At 47.6% G+C, this 16764-nt stretch overlaps 6 protein-coding genes across 6 annotated transcripts; 3 read left to right on the top strand and 3 right to left on the bottom strand.

Moving 5' to 3' along the window:
- Positions 1 to 324: 324 nt before the first annotated feature.
- On the top strand, positions 325 to 3099 carry LOC136188404 (T-complex protein 1 subunit zeta-like). The gene is given in 21 exon segments (XM_065976150.1): positions 325 to 487; positions 540 to 603; positions 662 to 712; positions 768 to 830; positions 909 to 929; positions 988 to 1047; positions 1103 to 1216; positions 1270 to 1367; positions 1434 to 1544; positions 1609 to 1723; positions 1780 to 1824; positions 1884 to 1966; positions 2031 to 2127; positions 2182 to 2248; positions 2301 to 2381; positions 2427 to 2527; positions 2576 to 2662; positions 2750 to 2798; positions 2846 to 2918; positions 2968 to 2977; positions 2979 to 3099. Coding segments are annotated over 21 exon segments (1590 nt in total). The 5' UTR covers positions 325 to 350; the 3' UTR covers positions 3042 to 3099.
- A 21-nt stretch (positions 3100 to 3120) lies between these two features.
- LOC136188412 (large ribosomal subunit protein P2-like) lies at positions 3121 to 3500 on the bottom strand. Its single transcript, XM_065976155.1, has 2 exons — positions 3178 to 3500; positions 3121 to 3130 (listed from the first exon to the last, which is right to left on the bottom strand). Exons 1-2 carry the CDS (start codon positions 3498 to 3500, stop codon positions 3121 to 3123), a joined length of 333 nt encoding a protein of 110 aa, XP_065832227.1.
- Positions 3501 to 3658: 158 nt separating this feature from the next.
- On the top strand, positions 3659 to 5283 carry LOC136188407 (mediator of RNA polymerase II transcription subunit 21-like). The gene is given in 8 exon segments (XM_065976153.1): positions 3659 to 3746; positions 3799 to 3874; positions 3927 to 3953; positions 3956 to 4026; positions 4081 to 4156; positions 4210 to 4323; positions 4378 to 4435; positions 4492 to 5283. Coding segments are annotated over 6 exon segments (381 nt in total). The 5' UTR covers positions 3659 to 3704; the 3' UTR covers positions 4299 to 4323; positions 4378 to 4435; positions 4492 to 5283.
- Positions 5236 to 13540, bottom strand: LOC136188409 (uncharacterized). Its single transcript, XM_065976154.1, is given in 19 exon segments — positions 5236 to 5490; positions 5554 to 5724; positions 5872 to 5929; positions 7141 to 7413; positions 7466 to 7719; positions 7798 to 7866; positions 7925 to 8630; positions 8735 to 8948; positions 9006 to 9143; positions 9206 to 9372; positions 9596 to 9725; positions 9727 to 9883; positions 9932 to 10128; positions 10181 to 10498; positions 10625 to 10747; positions 10805 to 11437; positions 11493 to 12887; positions 13148 to 13214; positions 13272 to 13540. Coding segments are annotated over 13 exon segments (4188 nt in total). The 5' UTR covers positions 13382 to 13540; the 3' UTR covers positions 5236 to 5490; positions 5554 to 5724; positions 5872 to 5929; positions 7141 to 7413; positions 7466 to 7719; positions 7798 to 7866; positions 7925 to 8091.
- LOC136188406 (D-ribitol-5-phosphate cytidylyltransferase-like) lies at positions 13480 to 14755 on the top strand. Its single transcript, XM_065976152.1, has 2 exons — positions 13480 to 14117; positions 14200 to 14755. The coding sequence occupies exons 1-2, from the start codon at positions 13488 to 13490 to the stop codon at positions 14671 to 14673; spliced, it is 1104 nt and encodes a 367-aa protein (XP_065832224.1). The 5' UTR covers positions 13480 to 13487; the 3' UTR covers positions 14674 to 14755.
- LOC136188405 (leucine-rich repeat-containing protein 63-like) lies at positions 14662 to 16761 on the bottom strand. The gene is made up of 11 exons (XM_065976151.1): positions 16247 to 16761; positions 16145 to 16198; positions 16013 to 16094; positions 15868 to 15959; positions 15735 to 15817; positions 15598 to 15681; positions 15387 to 15538; positions 15251 to 15334; positions 15050 to 15197; positions 14898 to 14995; positions 14662 to 14839 (listed from the first exon to the last, which is right to left on the bottom strand). Exons 1-11 carry the CDS (start codon positions 16737 to 16739, stop codon positions 14689 to 14691), a joined length of 1521 nt encoding a protein of 506 aa, XP_065832223.1. The 5' UTR covers positions 16740 to 16761; the 3' UTR covers positions 14662 to 14688.
- Positions 16762 to 16764: the final 3 nt, after the last annotated feature.

Raw genomic sequence — 16764 nt, forward strand, 5'->3', positions numbered from 1 at the left:
GTGACCTCTGTCAAGTAATTGTCGATATCTCCAAATCTGAAAGCTAGTATCCCTGGTTTGATAGAGAATCTGATCGGCTTCGGAGACGCGGCGAATCGTTCCCGAACGACCGAAATCGCTCGCTGTTCCCGCCACATCCGCGTCGTATCGAATTCCGTTGAGATCCGTGTGCGCTTCGCCGCCGCAATTGATTGCGTAGATGACTTCGCCGATGCCGACGCACGGTGACGGCGCGAGGAGCGCGAGATGAGCGCCGATAAGCCACAATTTCATCATTTTTTTCTTCCTGTACGTTTTGCCGCGCCCCCACGTCTCTCGATCTTTCGCCTGCGCGCGTTAGGTTTGCGAAAATGTCCGCTATCAAGTCGCTGAATCCTAAAGCCGAGCTCGCTCGCGCCTCTCAGGCGTTGCAAGTGAACGTCAGCGGTGCTCGCGGACTTCAAGAGGTGCTGAAAACGAACCTGGGCCCCAAAGGGACACTCAAAATGTAAGCCGAACGGCACGTGGTCAAATATCTCGCGATAATCGCCTCGCACTAGGCTCGTATCGGGAGCGGGCGACATAAAAATCACAAAAGACGGACGCGTGCTCCTGAACGAAATGGTAAAGTCGACGCGCGATCGAACGCGAACGATATTTATTTTATTTTTCTTCCCATTAGCAAATCCAACATCCAACCGCGTCTCTGATCGCTCGAGTCGCCACGGCTCAAGTAAGATTCGACGTAGTCGTATCGTTTTTACGTCATTTTGACTTTTTTTTTTCAGGATGACATCACTGGCGATGGAACGACGTCTCTCGTTCTCATAATAGGCGAACTTTTGAGACAGGTTCATTAATATTAATTAAATAATTTAATTAAATAATTGACATTTATTAATTAATTAACAATTCTTTTTTCTCTCTAGGCGGATTATTACGTCTCTGAGGCAATTGATATTTTTTTAATTAATTGTTTATATTTGATCATTGTTTTTTTTCGTCTAGGGATTACATCCTCGGATTATTGCCGAAGGTTTTGATAAGGCTCGAGGAAAAGCACTAGAGGTGATATCTATAGTCAATTGTATCTGTATCAAATTTTGATTTTGTTGCGATTTAGATTCTTGATTCGTTGAAAGACAAGCGCGAAGTGAATCGCGCTCTATTGGTCGACGTCGCTCGAACGTCGCTGAGAACGAAACTGAGTCAAAGTCTCGCCAATCTTCTTACAGAAGTAGAAATAAGATAACACCTATATATGTATTTATATATGTCTTCACCCTTTAGGCCATTGTTGATGGAGTGCTTGCTATTCAGAAACCGGATGAGCCGATTGACTTGCACATGGTCAAAGAGATGAGGCATAAGACCGATACGGAAACTAGGTGTGTACTTTCTCCCCCTCCCTCTAGGAAGGACGACTTTTCTCTTATCTAATTTTTTTCCTCAAGGCTTATAAAAGGTCTTGTTCTCGATCACGGTGCTCGTCACCCCAACATGAAGAATGTCGTCAAAGATGCGTATATACTGACGTGCAACGTCTCTCTGGAACACGAGAAAACGTTAGTACATAGAAAAAAAATCATTTGGATGGGGGATACTAATTATTATTATTTTCTCTCTAAGGGAGGTGAATGCTGGCTTTTACTACAAGTCGGCTGCCGAGCGAGAAGCCCTCGTGGAATCAGAGCGAAAATTCACGGACGATAAAGTGCAAAAAATCATAGATTTGAAGAACAAGGTCAGAGGGGGAAAAGAACCGTATCATATATGGATTCAATACTGTTCTAATAATAGGTTTGCGAAGGCACTGAAAAGGGATTTGTTGTAGTGAATCAAAAGGTAAATACCCCTTGCATCATTATCATCATCATCATCTTATATATCTTTTTCCTTCTCAGGACATCGATCCTCTATCCTTGACTATGTTGGCCAAGGCGGGAATTTTTGCCGTGCGACGAGCAAAGCGCAGAAACATGGAAAGGTTTGTGGTAACACGTGGAGGGGAGACACGCAGGGAAAAAAAACTCGTCTCTAATATCTCATAGACTTCCTTTGGCTTGTGGAGGTTATGCGATGAATTCTGTCGATGACTTGACTCCTGATTGCCTTGGATTTGCGGGTCTAGTGCAGGAATACGCTTTGGTGAGCGACACCGTTTCCTGTATACTGTCCAACTTTTATTGATGACGTTTCCAGGGAGATGATAAATATACGTTCATCGAAGGAGTGACTAATCCGCGTTCAGTGACTATTCTTCTAAAAGGTCAGTGTCCAATCTTATGTATAAATAAATTTATTGACTTTTATGAATATAGGGCCTAATAAGCATACGCTTACCCAGTTGAAAGACGCTGTTAGAGATGGCTTGAGAGCTGTGAAGAACGTCATAGATGACGGTCTGCGAAAATAATTAAAATAATAATTATTATTTTTTCTTTTAGGTGCCGTTCTTCCGGGTGCCGGTGCCACTGAAGTGGCAATGCACTCGTCCTTGATGGAATTCAAAAAGACTGTTGCCGGTCGAGCTCGACTCGGAGTCGAAGTATTTCTAAATAAGTCATCCTTCAAGTGTAATTTTATATATGTATAGGCGTTTGCTGAATCGATGCTCATCATTCCAAAGACGTTGGCCCAAAACGCCGGTCTCGATCCTCAGGAGGTGATTGTGAAACTGCAGGTAAACAAAACCCTCCTATATGAAGAGCGTAGACTCTGACTTTATTTATTTATTTATTTATTTATTTATTTATTTATTTATACAAAGGAGGAATTCAGCGGCAATCAAGTGCCAGTAGGAATAGATCTTCAAACAGGTAATAAGCAACCTCAGTATTAATTATTGTCTAATTTCTTCTATAAGGCGAGCCTGGCGTTCCTTCCGAGATGGGCGTCTGGGATAACATATGCGTGAAAAAGCAATTGATCGACGCCTGGTAAGAGAAAAGAAATCAATAACATAGAGATTATTTATTGTCTCTACAGCACGATGATAAGCCAGCAATCTGCTCCTAGTGGACGAAATCATGCGCGCGGGTATGTCATCTCTGAAGGGATGAGTATAAGACCCCCCTTGGACTCGTTGACTTTCCGCGTCTGCGCAGTAGAGATCGCGAAAAAAAATAAAAAAACATCAGATCAAAAATCGCTTTATTGGGAACGACTCGCAAACGACTACAACTGTAATCGAACAACCCAAAGCCCATATCTTCGTCCGATTCTTCCTCCTCCTCCTCTTCGACTTTCTCTTCCTTTTTCTCTTCGGTCGCGCCGCCGTCCGTCGTCGTTCCGCCGCTCGCCGCGACGGCGACGCCGCCCGTTGGGACCGAAGCGAGCTTACTTTGGCCTTCGGCGATCACGTCTTCGATGTTTTTTCCTTTTAGTTCGTCGACGACTTTCGCGAGTCGTTCTTCGTTCGCGTCGATTCCCACGCTGCCGAGGATCTTTTTTATGTCGTCGGCTGTTGGTTCGCCTTTGTTGGCGAGTGAGGCGAGTCGGTAAGCGGCTACGTAACGCATCTAGGGGGGAAAGAGATGGTTTTGGGTCCTCAAAAGGGGGCTCGGTGCGTTTCGCGAGGTGAGTCGGAAGGAGTGGGGGTTTCGTAGTGAGATTGGGTTGTTTCGGCTTACTGTTTTAAGTCTTTAGACACGAAACGCAGTTCGCTTCACGTGAGGTTGAGAAAGTGCTTGTGCGATTGCGCGGCAGTATCACGTGCCTGCAAAATGGCAGACAGAGTAACCCAACTTCAAGAAAGCGTCAACGAGGTCAGTTTCGTACTAGCGGCAACGCGGAGACCGAGTTCATCGGGATCTTTAGCTCGCTGAGCATTTTTGCAATGCCATAGGAGTGCTTCAAATGTCTCCGCAAGCGGGAGAACAAGGCAGCACGGCAGGTAAACCGATTTTCTCCACGAAACTAGGCTAGATAGAGGGGCCCCTCTCTAGACAATGCGACCCTCTTTGCTTCGCTGATCGTCGAAAGGCAAAAGACATCGACGTCTTGATCGATTCTCTACCAAGCGATGAATGCACAGTCGGAGTTCAGGTAGAGATTTTATAGTAGAGATTCTATAATCAATTAATTTTGCAATTATTTTAGTGTGATAGTTTGAAGTTGTTGGAGCGGCAGAATCGAGATGCTGGTGCAAAACTTGAAGAGGCTATAAGACAAGGAGGTAAATGATTTTCCTTCTACTGTTACATATATATATCTCTGTGTTTTATATAGAGGATTTGCTGCTTATGACTAAGCAAGCTCTTAGGGAGATAGCTGCTGCGCAGCTGTCTTTTGATCAAAAGAGTGCTGATGGTCAATGATAGGCAATTTAATTAAATTTATCAGGTTGGTTGGCTACGTTGAATTTTTAAAAAAAATTGCAAACGGCTTATTGAATAGTCTTGATCGGATGAACTGTCTAATAACTGAATAGAAGAATGATTTTGAATATGTAGACGTAAGTAAATATAGATTTACACGCTTCGCTCTTGACTTATGACGACAGAGTTGCAGGTCTCACGTGCGGGCAATGGGACTGAGCATGCGCGGATAGTCCTCTCATTGCTTCATCGCGTTTCGCGGCGATTTCGACGCCGTATCGGTCTCAAATCGAACAGCTCACTGACGAGGACCTTGCATAGAACCCGACGAAGAAGTTCTCAAAAGCACAGGTGCGTTTGGGGCATCGTATTCGCGCCAGCGATTCAATCGCGGTCCGTATGGATCGGCATTGCGTACAATCAACGACCTTTCGACACGTATCGACACTTTCTGAGTCGCATAAGTCGTTCCCGTGAGGCATTAGGTCAAGCTGCAAAGAGGTTTTAGCGTAAATAGTAGTACCCTGATCACGTGAGCGGAGTCAAATAGTTATATGAGGCGAAAGGGAGCGTTGGCACGTGGGGAGGGGGGACGGGGGTATTCTTTTTTTTGTGCTTTAGCTCGGTTTGTGAAGAGGTCTTTCCGATGTCGTCATTCACCTCCGGGCCCCGAGGTGACTAAATAAAACCGGCCCAACTCGAGCCAGAGAGGTTAAACGCGGCGCAAACGCAGGGGATTCAATCCCCTACTCCCGTGGCACGAGTGTTAAACTGCCACCCCACTTGGGCAAGACGCGGTGGGTTACAATAGCGGTCCACCCCCGTGCCTTGGTATATAAAGGCACCCCCGGGACAGATGGGTCACTGTCTCCCCGAAAGAGGGCCTGGGTGAAGGGCCCTTCACCTGAAGACGCCGGGAGGACTTTTTTGTTTTTTGTTTTTGTACTTCCGGGTTTGTTCCGGGTTTATTTAATAAATAATATCGCAGCCTCCTCACTATCGTCTTTCGCGGGCCGCTTTTTGATTACGGGGTCTTGCCCGGGACCCCGGAAGAGACGCGACCTGCACACGCGAATTCTACTTGGACGGCTACTGTACTACAAACTACAAAAAAACCAAAGAAGTCAGCGTTTTTTCCAACGCCCGCGCCGGACATATTCGACGTCCAATGCAGATGTCCCTCGTCCGTTCTCTGAAATAAATAAATAAATAAATAAATAAATAAATAAATAAATAAAAAGTTCCGTGGTCTTACCTGACTGGAAATGTGTCTAAGATCTTGAAGCAGTAAAAGCCCTCAAAGAACCGTTACTAATATCACCGTTGACGTGTGAATCAATGCTGGCTCACCGCCAGATCGGACTTCTGGCTTCAGGGCGGCGTCTACTTGTAGTGACGCCAATGAATCCGTTTTTGGATTCTGAAACTGAAAAGCAATGAGACATGAGTCATGACTCATGTGCTACAAAGCCTCGCAAAAGAAGGAAAGGGATGCAGCGTTTTTGTGATTCAGGTCAACAAGGTACCGGTATTGGCGAAGCCTAGACAGCGCGTCTAGAGAAAGTAGGCGTACCTGTGACAGAGAGCTCGGCAAAAGTAGGCCTTCCCTTCAGCAAAAACGTTCCCCGGCCCTGATAAAAAAACAAATACGGTATTTAGATATTTTGCAAGAAATCCATGTACTCGTACATTGACTGGGGGGGAGGGGGGAGGTTCTAGCTACTCTATAGCCTCGCTAAAGGTCAGTACTCTACATCCCGTGTGCGGTAACGAACCGTTGTTATCTAAAACGAACGAAACACAGTGTCGAAGTTTTGATGTCGATGATTAGTAAGGAGACAATAAAACGCTGGCGACGGACAGTTACCCTGTCAAAACACAGGAAATCAGGTACAAGAAACTATATGAATGCACACTTACCTCAAAGAAGCTTCTTCCTGTAGACTAAGAATGAAAGCTGGTTCCTTCCTCCTATTGGTTTGCGCTTCCTACGCTTTCGCTCAGCCCGCCTCCGCCCGCAGGGTATGTCATCATATCCTCAATCCTTCTCGCCGACGTGCGTTCCTGATCCGTGCCCCTGGTTGCAACTAAATTTCAGTGGTCGGTGTTGCGAGAATTAGCTACTATTATAGTAGAGACAATCAATTCAATATTACTACGTCCTGTGCGCGGCAACGAATGAAACCAGACGCTCTTTTGCGTAACGTGAAAAATCACGTTCAAGTTGCTATCTAAAGACTACTGTATGCTCACTTAGGAAAACGAACGGAACATACTGTCGGTGTAAGACTTATGAAGGCGACAATAAAACGCTCGCGACGATCACTTGCATCGTCACAGAAAAGCCCAGAAATCAACGAACAGGTGCACAAACTATTCTTCAGATGAAACTTTTCTACATGCATCTCTCTGTGTATACTGAAGGATGAAAGCTGTTTTCTTCTTTCTATTGCTTTGCGTTTCTTACACCTACGCTCAGGAGCAGGAGCAGATCTCTCAGGTGAATGAGCTGACTCAGCCTGATGCTATTGGGTGTTCCCAATCCTTCCTGACGTGCAATCCTGATCCGTGCCAAAACGAGGGAATGTGCTTGCCTGGTCTCAACCGCTGTGTATGTCCCTCAAATGTCAATGGTCGATGCTGCGAATGCTACGCCAACTAAAACGCTGCACGAATTAAATCGCTGTCTAGTTCTATTCCAATAAAACGTTGCCTTCATGGTACAACTAGTAAGGGTGTGCGCTGAAACAAAGGGTCTCCACACAGGAGACCCTTTTTATGTATTGTCGCGTGATATCTTAGGCCAGGACCCCCGTCTCCCTTTTCCAATTTTACTGCTTACAGGAGGCTAGGTCTGTTCCCGTTCGACCTTCCAGAGATCGCCTCGAGGATCTAAGCCGAAGCGAATCGGCAATCGCGCTTGAGAAGATATCACGACGACCAATTGCTGCAGATCTCGTGCGTCGTGAGAGTGGGAAGCGCTCTCCTCTCCATCATGACGTGCGATGTGAATTTCGCGCACTGTACGCGCAGCGCTGCGCACAGAAAACTTGCTACAGTACCCTTTTTGCAGACGTCTGCATATAAGAACTGCAAATCTGGGAGCGCACAGACCCTGCCAGAGATGATCGACGTTTGTCCATGCAAATAGGCTAGGCTATATAGACCTGCATGGTGCCGCAGAGATTTTTTGTCACACCGTAAAGACAGAGCTAGACAGCGACGAAATTCGTGCTCTTGCTCTAATACACGCGGCGCCTTAGTCGACGTAGCATTCGCAGCATCGACCATTGTGTAAAACCAACGACGCGCCTTCCCCCGTTTTTAGCAAAGGACTTCCTGAGCACGTTGGAAAGACTTCGGGACACAAGCCATTCGGCGGAGACAGCTGATTGTTCTGAGGAACCGCAACGGCCTGCTCCTGAGCGTTTTTCAAAGAAATAGGAAGGCATACAGAGAAAATAGGAAAGTCTCATCCAAAATGTTTTTGTTTTTGTACCTGCGTTTTCAAGGGGGAGTGAAACTTTATATTGTTTCCTAAGGGCGTCATCTGCAATCTGGTTCCTGTCTAACACTGCGTTAGTGGTAGAGGTATTTCAGGTACGCACATGACTCATTGCTTTTACCAATAAACTGTTTCATCCGCGATCCGTAGTTGTGTGAACTATAAAACGCCTGTGACGCTCACTTGCCCTGTCAGACAATCCCACGACAGCAAAGCGCAGCGTTGGGCGGTATTTGGAAAAAAACTTTCTTAAAGCCAATAGAATGCCTAGTACGTTAAAAAGTTCTCTTACGCTAAGACAGGGAACATCGCAATATTTGCCTTGGTAACCAGGTGTGCACGTGCACGATCCATCCACGGAATCGCAATGAGACATGCCTGCGCGCATCCCACACCCCAGTAACCATGACTGCACTCTCTCGCACACGCCACGCCTTCCCATCCCGCTTTGCAAGCGCAATAGCCGTCGGTATGGCGACACGATTTCGTATTGGCGACGACGCACGTGCAATTTTGCAAGCAGGCATCGCCATAGAAACCTGCCGAACAGCTGCTGTCGCAATTTCTGCCGACATACCCGGAAAGGCAGGAGCAAGTGCCGTCAAAGCGATCGCACGTGCCGTGAGCTGAGCACGTGCACTTCTCTTTGCAACCCGCTCCCCACTCGTTTGCCGTGCACGCGACATCGCAGGTGTCGCCCTTCCATCCAGGGCTGCACGTGCAATTTGAAGAACAACTGCAATCGCCCGTAAAGCGATTGCACTGGGCCCCGTTCGAGCACAGGCAACGATGAGAGCAGTTGAAGCCGTAGAAGCCAGACAGACAAACTAAAAGAGATTAAGTTACAGTCAAAGACGGCTTAAATGCGGAACGTAAGGGACAGCCTAGGAGCTGTCGACTCTTAAGAATAGAGACTGTTTCTTCTATGTACCTTCAGTGCAGTGCTGACCCGTCCAGCCTCTCGTGCACACGCACGCGCCGTCGATTGAATCGCACGTAGCGCCGTTGCTGCAACGACAAGCGTTCTGGCAATTCCTACCCCACTTTGAAAAGGGGCAAGGCTGATCGCAAAACACACCGGTGAACCCAGGAGAAACGCACGTGCAAGCTCCGGTCGATTTGTCGCACAGACCGCCATTTCGACACTAGTACAAAGAATGTGGCACTTGCACGCTTTAGCCGAGGGTACTGTATTTCAATACTTTGCATTTATTGACGCAATCTTTACCGTATGAGCCCGAGGGGCACTCTTGACTGCAATCGGATCCGTTGTAGCCGGCTAAACAGTCGCATTTGCCCGTAATTCCATCGCACAATGCACCGTTTTTGCAGTTACAGACCTTGTAAGAATAACAAAAGAAAATTTACATTGCAAAATGGTGATCAAACAGCAAATGTTTACCGTGGTGCAGTAGGGACCCCAAGTCGTTCCGTTGCAAGGAATGTCGCAAAAGGCGCTGTAGAATCCACTGGTGCACGTGCATTTTCCTGTTACGTGGTCGCAACCAGCGGCATTTTTACAGGTACACGATTGCCGGCACAAAAGCCCAAACGTTCCCTTGTCACACGCTTGCAAAAAGAAAACCTCTCGTTAAAAAATAAAAATAGCGTAAAAAATTAGAACAATTAAATCAGCCGCATTCTAACGATCCTAAGATTGGTTTAATTAATCAAAGACATGTTGTTATAAATATAGAAAATTCGAGGACGTATTTCTAGCATCGTGTATAGAAAAACGTCCCCACTAATCACTGCACAAGGCTTATTCCTGAACTGATGCTATTCAACTTACGTTTCTCGCAATTTTCACCCTTATAACCCCGAAAACACGAACAGCTGCCATCTCTAGGATCGCAGGTTCCTCGCGCTGAGCAGTTGCACGCATTTGCACAATTCCGGCCGTAGCGATTCAATTCGCACGCACAGAAGGCCCTTGCGACCCGGAGGACAGTCGCAATAATATCCACCCTCTGCACCGAAACACGTTCCATTGCTTTTACACGGGTTAGGAGAGCAATAATCGCCGTAGCAGCGATCGCCGTAAAAACCAGCACTGCACACGCAATTGTCGCTCATAGAACTACAGAGAAATATGTACGCAAATTGAAATAGAAAAAGTATGGGCTACCCGTTGCATCGACCCTGGGCTGAACACTGAGCATCTCCCACGCACGGTTGCTTGACGTCCACGGGGCCAGATCGCGTGCACGTTCCGTCGTCCTCATACCTTCCGTATAGCTCGACTCTCAATGCTTTGACGCCCACCCAACTCTTAGGAATAATTCGCAATGCTTTGGCCGGCAAAACGTACGGAAACAGCGCATTCTGCTCAAAGAAACGTAGACGGTATTCAAGGAAAATATTATATATTTATTGCCTGAACGCCGTGTTTCATAGGATCCTCCTTGAATGTGTAGGGCAGTGAGGATCCGCTCATGAACGTATTGAATTTCAATCCATCGAGAGAATAGTCCACTTGAAATTCCGTGGTTCGGTCGCTTCCCGTCGGCAGTCCCTGATACGCAATTTGATTTATCATGGCGAGGCGGGGAAGGATAATTGTTATGTAGGTGTCGAGTTGGGCTTCATCGCTGCACCAGCCTGACGCTGAGTGAAGTCTAAAGCCTAGAGGAGAGCAGCCTTTTGATGCTTTACTATGTGAAGCCGATAGCGACGAGTCGGGAACGAGAAAACTCTGAAGAGAAAGAAGCTTGATTAATAGTGTAATATGAGAACAATTGTCAGCTATTCACTCGAGTATTCACTACTACACGTATAATACTACATACGTATAAAGAGTAAAGAATTTTTATCAGGATACCTGTAAACCAAGTGGCTCATAGGAGTTGACTTGCTGTGAAATTATAGCTAAATTGCTAAACTGAAACCCGAAAGTGACTTGTTTAATAGAAATAGTATGAATTCCAGAGTCAAGTTGGAGAACCTTTTGAAAAGCAGTCAGTTAAAACTCGTGTTAATTAATGAATCCTACTGCTCTCACATTGGTTGGGTTAGTATGCCATTGCACTCCTGTCTGCCCTCCCGTATCCCATTCTTTAGTGTCTCTTCCGTCTATGCTGATTCGAGTTGAGCTTTGATAAATTCCCAGTTTTACTATTTCTAAAGTAGCGGCGAGGGCGTTGGGACTCGGCAGCGTGCCGAGCTCGGTGCAGGACAAAAGCAGCGCAAACTGCTGCACGTTGTATCGCATTGCGGGCAGATCGATTCCTCGAAGGAGATCGACTTCCCCGAAGCTGACCGTTCGTTGCAACTTCTTCCGCGACGTCGATCTCTGCTGACTCAAATCCTTACTGCCAACTTCACTTGACGCCATCAAAGGCACTTTTCCAGTCGTCGATCGACGAAAGTGCGGCAGAAAACGCTTCTTTTTAGGAGGAATAACTTTGGGAGGAAAAGAACTTTGATGATTAGGAGTGGAATTGACTTCGTTGAGAGAGCACGTGTCGTCGTCGTCGTCGTCATAGCCGTTAACGGCGGCATCGAAAACAGACGTTCCCCTTTCGCGCTTGGCGAGACGAGAGCCGATGAGAGCGGAAAAGGCGACGCGTCGAAGAAGACTTTCGTGATGAACGTTGAGATATTCCATGAGCAGACACACTTGATGAGAAATGTACTGTAATGAAAATACGAATTGTCGAGTAGGAAAAAAACGCGTTCGTTATTATTACCATATTAGGCTGGCTCGTTAGATCCTCTCCGGCGAGTCTCTCCACCAACGTCTTGATGATCGCTTCCGTGAAAAACGTCTCGACGTCCTTACCGTTTGTCGCGACGGTCACGTTCAGCTGCGACAGGCCGATTCGTCGCAGATCCTCCGTGCTCGCTTCGACGGTCTCCTGCGACGACGACTTCCCCGCCATCGCGTTGACGCAGACGCGAATGAACATGTCGTAGCCGATGAAGCAAAAGCAGTAGAGCCGATGAAGCGTTATCATCACTTCGGGTATGGGAATCAATACGAGAAACGCCTGGACTTGCTTCTTGAACGCCGCCGGATCGTAGCGCGCGAGTATAGCGAGACATTCCCATCGTATCGCGTGCAACTGCTGGCCGAGCTTGCCCTTGATCCCATACGTGCAGCCGCCTTCGGCGCATCCCAAACGACGACTGAAGTGAAAGACGAGAGCGAGAGACTTCTCGAAGAACGTCTCCTTTCCTTCGGTCGAGCTGACCGAACGCTGCAACGGTCCGACGACCTTGGCGTCCCCTTCGAAGATCTCCTTGAGACAGACGTTGACGAGACAGAGCATCGCTTCGAGAACGCTCGCTTTCAACGTCGTCCGACTGGCCGAATTTCGTAGGCAGCTGGCCAACGCGTCGAAAACGGACGATATGTTGAGACGCGAATCCATGGATAGATAATACGATAAATCGATACGTTTCTCGGACTGAAGACCTTCGAATCTTCTATCCAAACTGCTGAACGTAGGAAGACTTTTGAAGTCGTCGCGTCTTCTGCTACTGCGATTATCGTTGTCCTCGTCGACTGATTGCAATTTCCGCGCCGTGATTTTCTTTCTCAGATACTTCAAGCCCCACAGCATCGCCTCGTCCGACCAATTCTCCGCGGCCAACGATCGTACGACGGCTATATCGAACACGCTGACCTTTTCCGTGCCGATGCCGCTGCCGGGCGACGATGGAACGAAATCGGCGCACTGATACTCGTACGTCAATTGAGGCACGTCCGGAGCGAGATTCTGCTTCAAACGTTCCCACAGCGGTCCGGCTCCCATTCTCAAATTTCCGACGAGATCGCTTTCGGGATATATCCAATCGACGCACGGAATGATGTCGCGAACGAACGCGTCGACGGCGTAGAAGTGAAAGCGAGAGAACGACGTCGTCGTCATCTGCTGCGACTCGACGAGAATCCAATGGAGAGTCGAGAGGAGTTTGATGGCGCCCGGCGAGAGACGATTGCCCAACGGACGACGCGGAAGGACCGCCGAGCAGCCGAGTGCGACGTAGGGAAGCGCCGCTTCGATTAGATCCTTTTCTGATATGTCGCCGAGGTCGAGTTCCGCGTGGCTCTTGCCTTCGCGTATTAGGCCGGCGAGCGACTATAAAGGAACGTGTCATTCTACCGGACTACGATTATGTATAATCGAAGTTATATACATGTGTGAGATTTATTTTTTGTATACACATTAGCAACGCGCTTATGTTCGAAAAGGGGCGTTGATGCGTTTGCGGAAGTGAGATTTTTTTTCAAGGTGTGCGATTACGGTGTGTTTACTTTTACGGCAGTGACGAACCAAAGAAAAAAAACTGAAACTCGTAGGGGGCTGCATGAGTTACGGGGCGTTTACGGGCATTGTACCGAGCAGGCGAGTTCGGCTTTGGAGAGGTTCGATGCCGTCGCGTCCTGTTTGAGCCTCTGGAAACATCTGGAAAGGAAATCGCTTTCCTATTAGGTCTTCGCGATCGATGCTCTTGGCTCCTACTTGGCTTGTTCCCAGAGAAACGTTTGATAGCGAATGGGAAGGAAGGGAAAAACGGGCGAATGTTGACGCGCCGTCGCCAGACGCTTGCTCATTGCCCTGCCTTGGTCCATTGCGGGCAAAGGCTTGATTGATTGGCGTCGTTACAGCCCAGTACGCGAACTCTTCCCTTGCGCTTGCGTAAACTGTGATTCTTCCCGCCTCCCGGATGTTGTCGCAATGGAATTTCGCGTATCGGTCGTTCTTCCCGCCGCCGGGATCGGCTCTCGCATGAAAATGATCGAACCGAAGCAGTTCGTCGATCTGCGCAACAAGCCGGTCGTCTGCCACGCGATAAACGCCTTCGAGGCGATCCATTGGATCGACGCCGTCGTTGTCACCGTGCCGGCGTCTCGACTGGATCAATGCCGCGCCCACTTGGCCGCACACTGCGGTCCCAAGCTGCGCGTGGAATGCGGCGCCGAATCGCGCCACCGATCGATCTGGAGCGGCCTTCGCACGCTCGCAAACGATCCGCCCGACGTCGCGATCGTTCACGACGCCGTTCGACCGTTCGTCGACGTCGAAACGATCGAAACGTGCGCGCGTCTCGCGTGGAAGCACGGCGCGTCGAGCGCGACGCGTCCGCTCGTCTCGACGATCGTCGCGCCCGATTCGAGCGGATTTCTCGATCGGGCGCTCGATCGCTCGAAGCATCGGGCGAGCGAAATGCCGCAGGGATTTCGCTACGATCTCGTCTGTCGCGCCTACGAGGCGAGCGACGACTACGATTTGGAATACGGGACCGAGTGTCTTCATCTCGTGCATAAGTACTGTCAAGTGCGAGCGCGTCTTTTTGAAGGGTGGAAGGTCAGTTCAATAAATCGATGCCTATTGATTGTTTTGTTAATCGTTATTAGAAGTGACGTCACGTGATGATTTTGTTCTATAGATCACCTATCAAAGGGACTTGTGTCTTGCCGAAATGATTATTAGGGAGAGAGCTCAGACGAGAGTCTTGGCTATTGGCAGTGATTTGGTGGATGGGGTGAGAGAGGGTTTGCCTGCTGGCGTGGAATGTAGAAACTATGCCGGGCCTATTTCGGGCGATTGGGATGCCATCGTTGTCAGTGGGACTCACATTGAGACGTTCGATTTTACTGAGGCTGAAAAGGAGAAGCGCGCTAGGAAGTTCATTTTGATCAAGCTCTCGGCTGTCTCCGATTTTAGACGCAGTTCCGATTGCCTTAGAGACTTACTGCTGATTCATAATGAGATTCCCGTTTATGGATTAGTATGTCAATGTCGCCAAGTTGACGGCGGCTCACTCAGAATCAATTCTGTGGAAAAATTTACCAAAGTTCTATCGCATGTTCTAAGCATGGATGACGACAGAGTTTTAGCTGGACAGATCTTTATTGTCTAATTATTTATTGACATTTTAAGAATTTTTTCCGGCATTGAACTGAGCATGAACTGAAAATAAATGGCAAATTTCGAATACCGAACCTTGGTTCTGGAAACGACGAGACGCTTCGCAATCCTTCTCCAAATTTGGGCCCCCCCCCCCGCAACAGTCACAAACGGATGCGCTAGAGGAAAGAGTGCACTAGATCACACGCGTAATTCCACGTAAATAAGAGAGAGTACCATTTCATAAGTTCCTTGATTTCCGAAGGCAAATTCGAACCGTACACCAGATGCACTTCATTCTGAACCAGACACATTGAAGCCAAGTCCATTAGACGCTAGGAGGGGGAGGGGCTATCGTTTTTTATAACTACATAATTTCTTTTCTCTACCTGAGGCTGATTTACTATGTTTTCTGCCCAGAAGAGGGGATGCATGAAGTTATTGGCTACCTGTAGCTGACGGATGTTTGATAGGTGAAGCATTCCACAGGGAAGTCCCGCCAATTGATTTCCTTCTGCGTTAAAACTTCTTAGCAAACTAAAACGAACGAGTTAGAAATAGCGTATCTAATCCCGGCTTCATTTTCTTGCCTCAATTTTCTTATGTCATTTGATAAAAAGCTTAGTCTGTTGTACGAGACGTCCAAGTCAGTCAAAAGAGAAAGATCATAGAGCCTGTAGAGAGACCGCTCTCAAATGTATAGAGTTATCTTGTCTTGCAACAAACCCAGCTGGCAATGAAAGCAATACATTGAAAGAGATGCACAGCGTCTCCAAAGATCGCAGTTCACTGATTGCGTCTGGTATTTCAGCAATAGGATTATTTCTTAGTTTTAGAGACTTCAAATTCGTCAGAACTAGGATCTCCATAGGAAAATCCTTCACAAGAGACATCCATTTTATTAGATGCTTCTCTCACAAAAAATAGCGCTTCATACCCTGAGTTCATTGAAAGATAGATTTAGGTGCAGAAGGGTAAATCTCAGAGAATCTAAATCCGGCAAAGACTGCAGAAAATGAGCCTAATGCACATACCAAAAGGAATTAGTAAGATAACATAAGTCTTACGATTTACCTTTAGTACGAGATCAGTTCCTCCTGATAGCATGCAATTTAAAACAGCCGCCTCAGCGATCCCAATAGGATCAAATTTAGAATCTTAACCAATTAATTAGATTCACTACCCACAAATTTCTCCCCTTTCTCACCAAATGGAGATGTACTACGGCCCTCTCCTAAAAAGTATTTAGACGTAGACGTCTTAAAAACAGCGTCACTGGTTGGACACACAGGAATAAGCCTATACAATCAATCTACACTACAACGTAAGAGAAACGAAACAGCGAAGCGTACTGCCTTGATTCAACGACGCTACTTTCGTCATCAGACTGAGACAGAGCCTCATTCATAGCCTCGTTGAGCATAGCTCTCATTTCTAATCAATAAAAAAGCATATCTACTGCGTCTACTAGCCTCTTTCCTTACCTAAAAGGATCTGATGCTTTGGCCTGCGATTGACTTTTTCAGGTGCGTTGTCAGCTGTAACAGCTAGCCAGTTTTTATCAATTGCTCGTGTTCGTATCTTACCTGCTATTGTTTGCTTGTTAATCTTGTCTTGCCTTGGAACGTGCGTCGAAAACCAACTCGTCATTTTCTCGTAATTTTCCCGAGAGATCGTCGCCTTCTGCGGTGCGTGATCCCCTCCGCGAGACTTCCACTGATAGTGAGCGGTAACGGCCGCCTCTTGAAAGTCATTTAAGGAAAATAGCGGCGGTGGCGGTAGACCTGAATGTCGGTCTCGCGACAAAACAACCGCTAGAGTCAGATTCTGGTTGATAGGCTTCGATGGAACTGTCGAAGTCAGCGGAGCTGGTCCCCTTGGTTTCCTCGGAAGCACGAGAGGCGTCGTCGAAGCGCTTATTTGGCTCGTATTCCACGTGGAAGGTCGAGGCCTCGAACGGGGGCTCATTCTCGTGTTCGCTACGGAAGTATCGGTGGGAGAACATATCGGTTGCGGTGGGCGCTGAGACGGGATCGGAGGAAGCGGTTTTCGTAGTAGAACCAGCCGTTTTTCGGCCATAGCAAGTCGTTGCCTCGCAACGCTG

Source organism: Oscarella lobularis, chromosome 6 (genome assembly GCF_947507565.1).
Source record: "Oscarella lobularis chromosome 6, ooOscLobu1.1, whole genome shotgun sequence".
NCBI classification, from domain to species: Eukaryota; Metazoa; Porifera; class Homoscleromorpha; order Homosclerophorida; family Oscarellidae; genus Oscarella; species Oscarella lobularis.

Bases quoted from the DNA above. Each gene is read 5' to 3' on its own strand.
- LOC136188405 (XM_065976151.1), bottom strand. From the start codon at position 16,739: ATGGCCGAAAAACGGCTGGTTCTACTACGAAAACCGCTTCCTCCGATC. The intron at 16,095-16,144 runs GTAAGGAAAGAG...TTTATTGATTAG, and splicing joins AAAGCATCAGATCCTTTTAG to AAATGAGAGCTATGCTCAAC. The intron at 15,818-15,867 runs GTGAGAAAGGGG...TAATTGGTTAAG, and splicing joins CCGTAGTACATCTCCATTTG to ATTCTAAATTTGATCCTATT.
- LOC136188406 (XM_065976152.1), top strand. From the start codon at position 13,488: ATGGAATTTCGCGTATCGGTCGTTCTTCCCGCCGCCGGGATCGGCTCT. The intron at 14,118-14,199 runs GTCAGTTCAATA...TTTGTTCTATAG, and splicing joins GTCTTTTTGAAGGGTGGAAG to ATCACCTATCAAAGGGACTT.
- LOC136188412 (XM_065976155.1), bottom strand. From the start codon at position 3,500: ATGCGTTACGTAGCCGCTTACCGACTCGCCTCACTCGCCAACAAAGGC.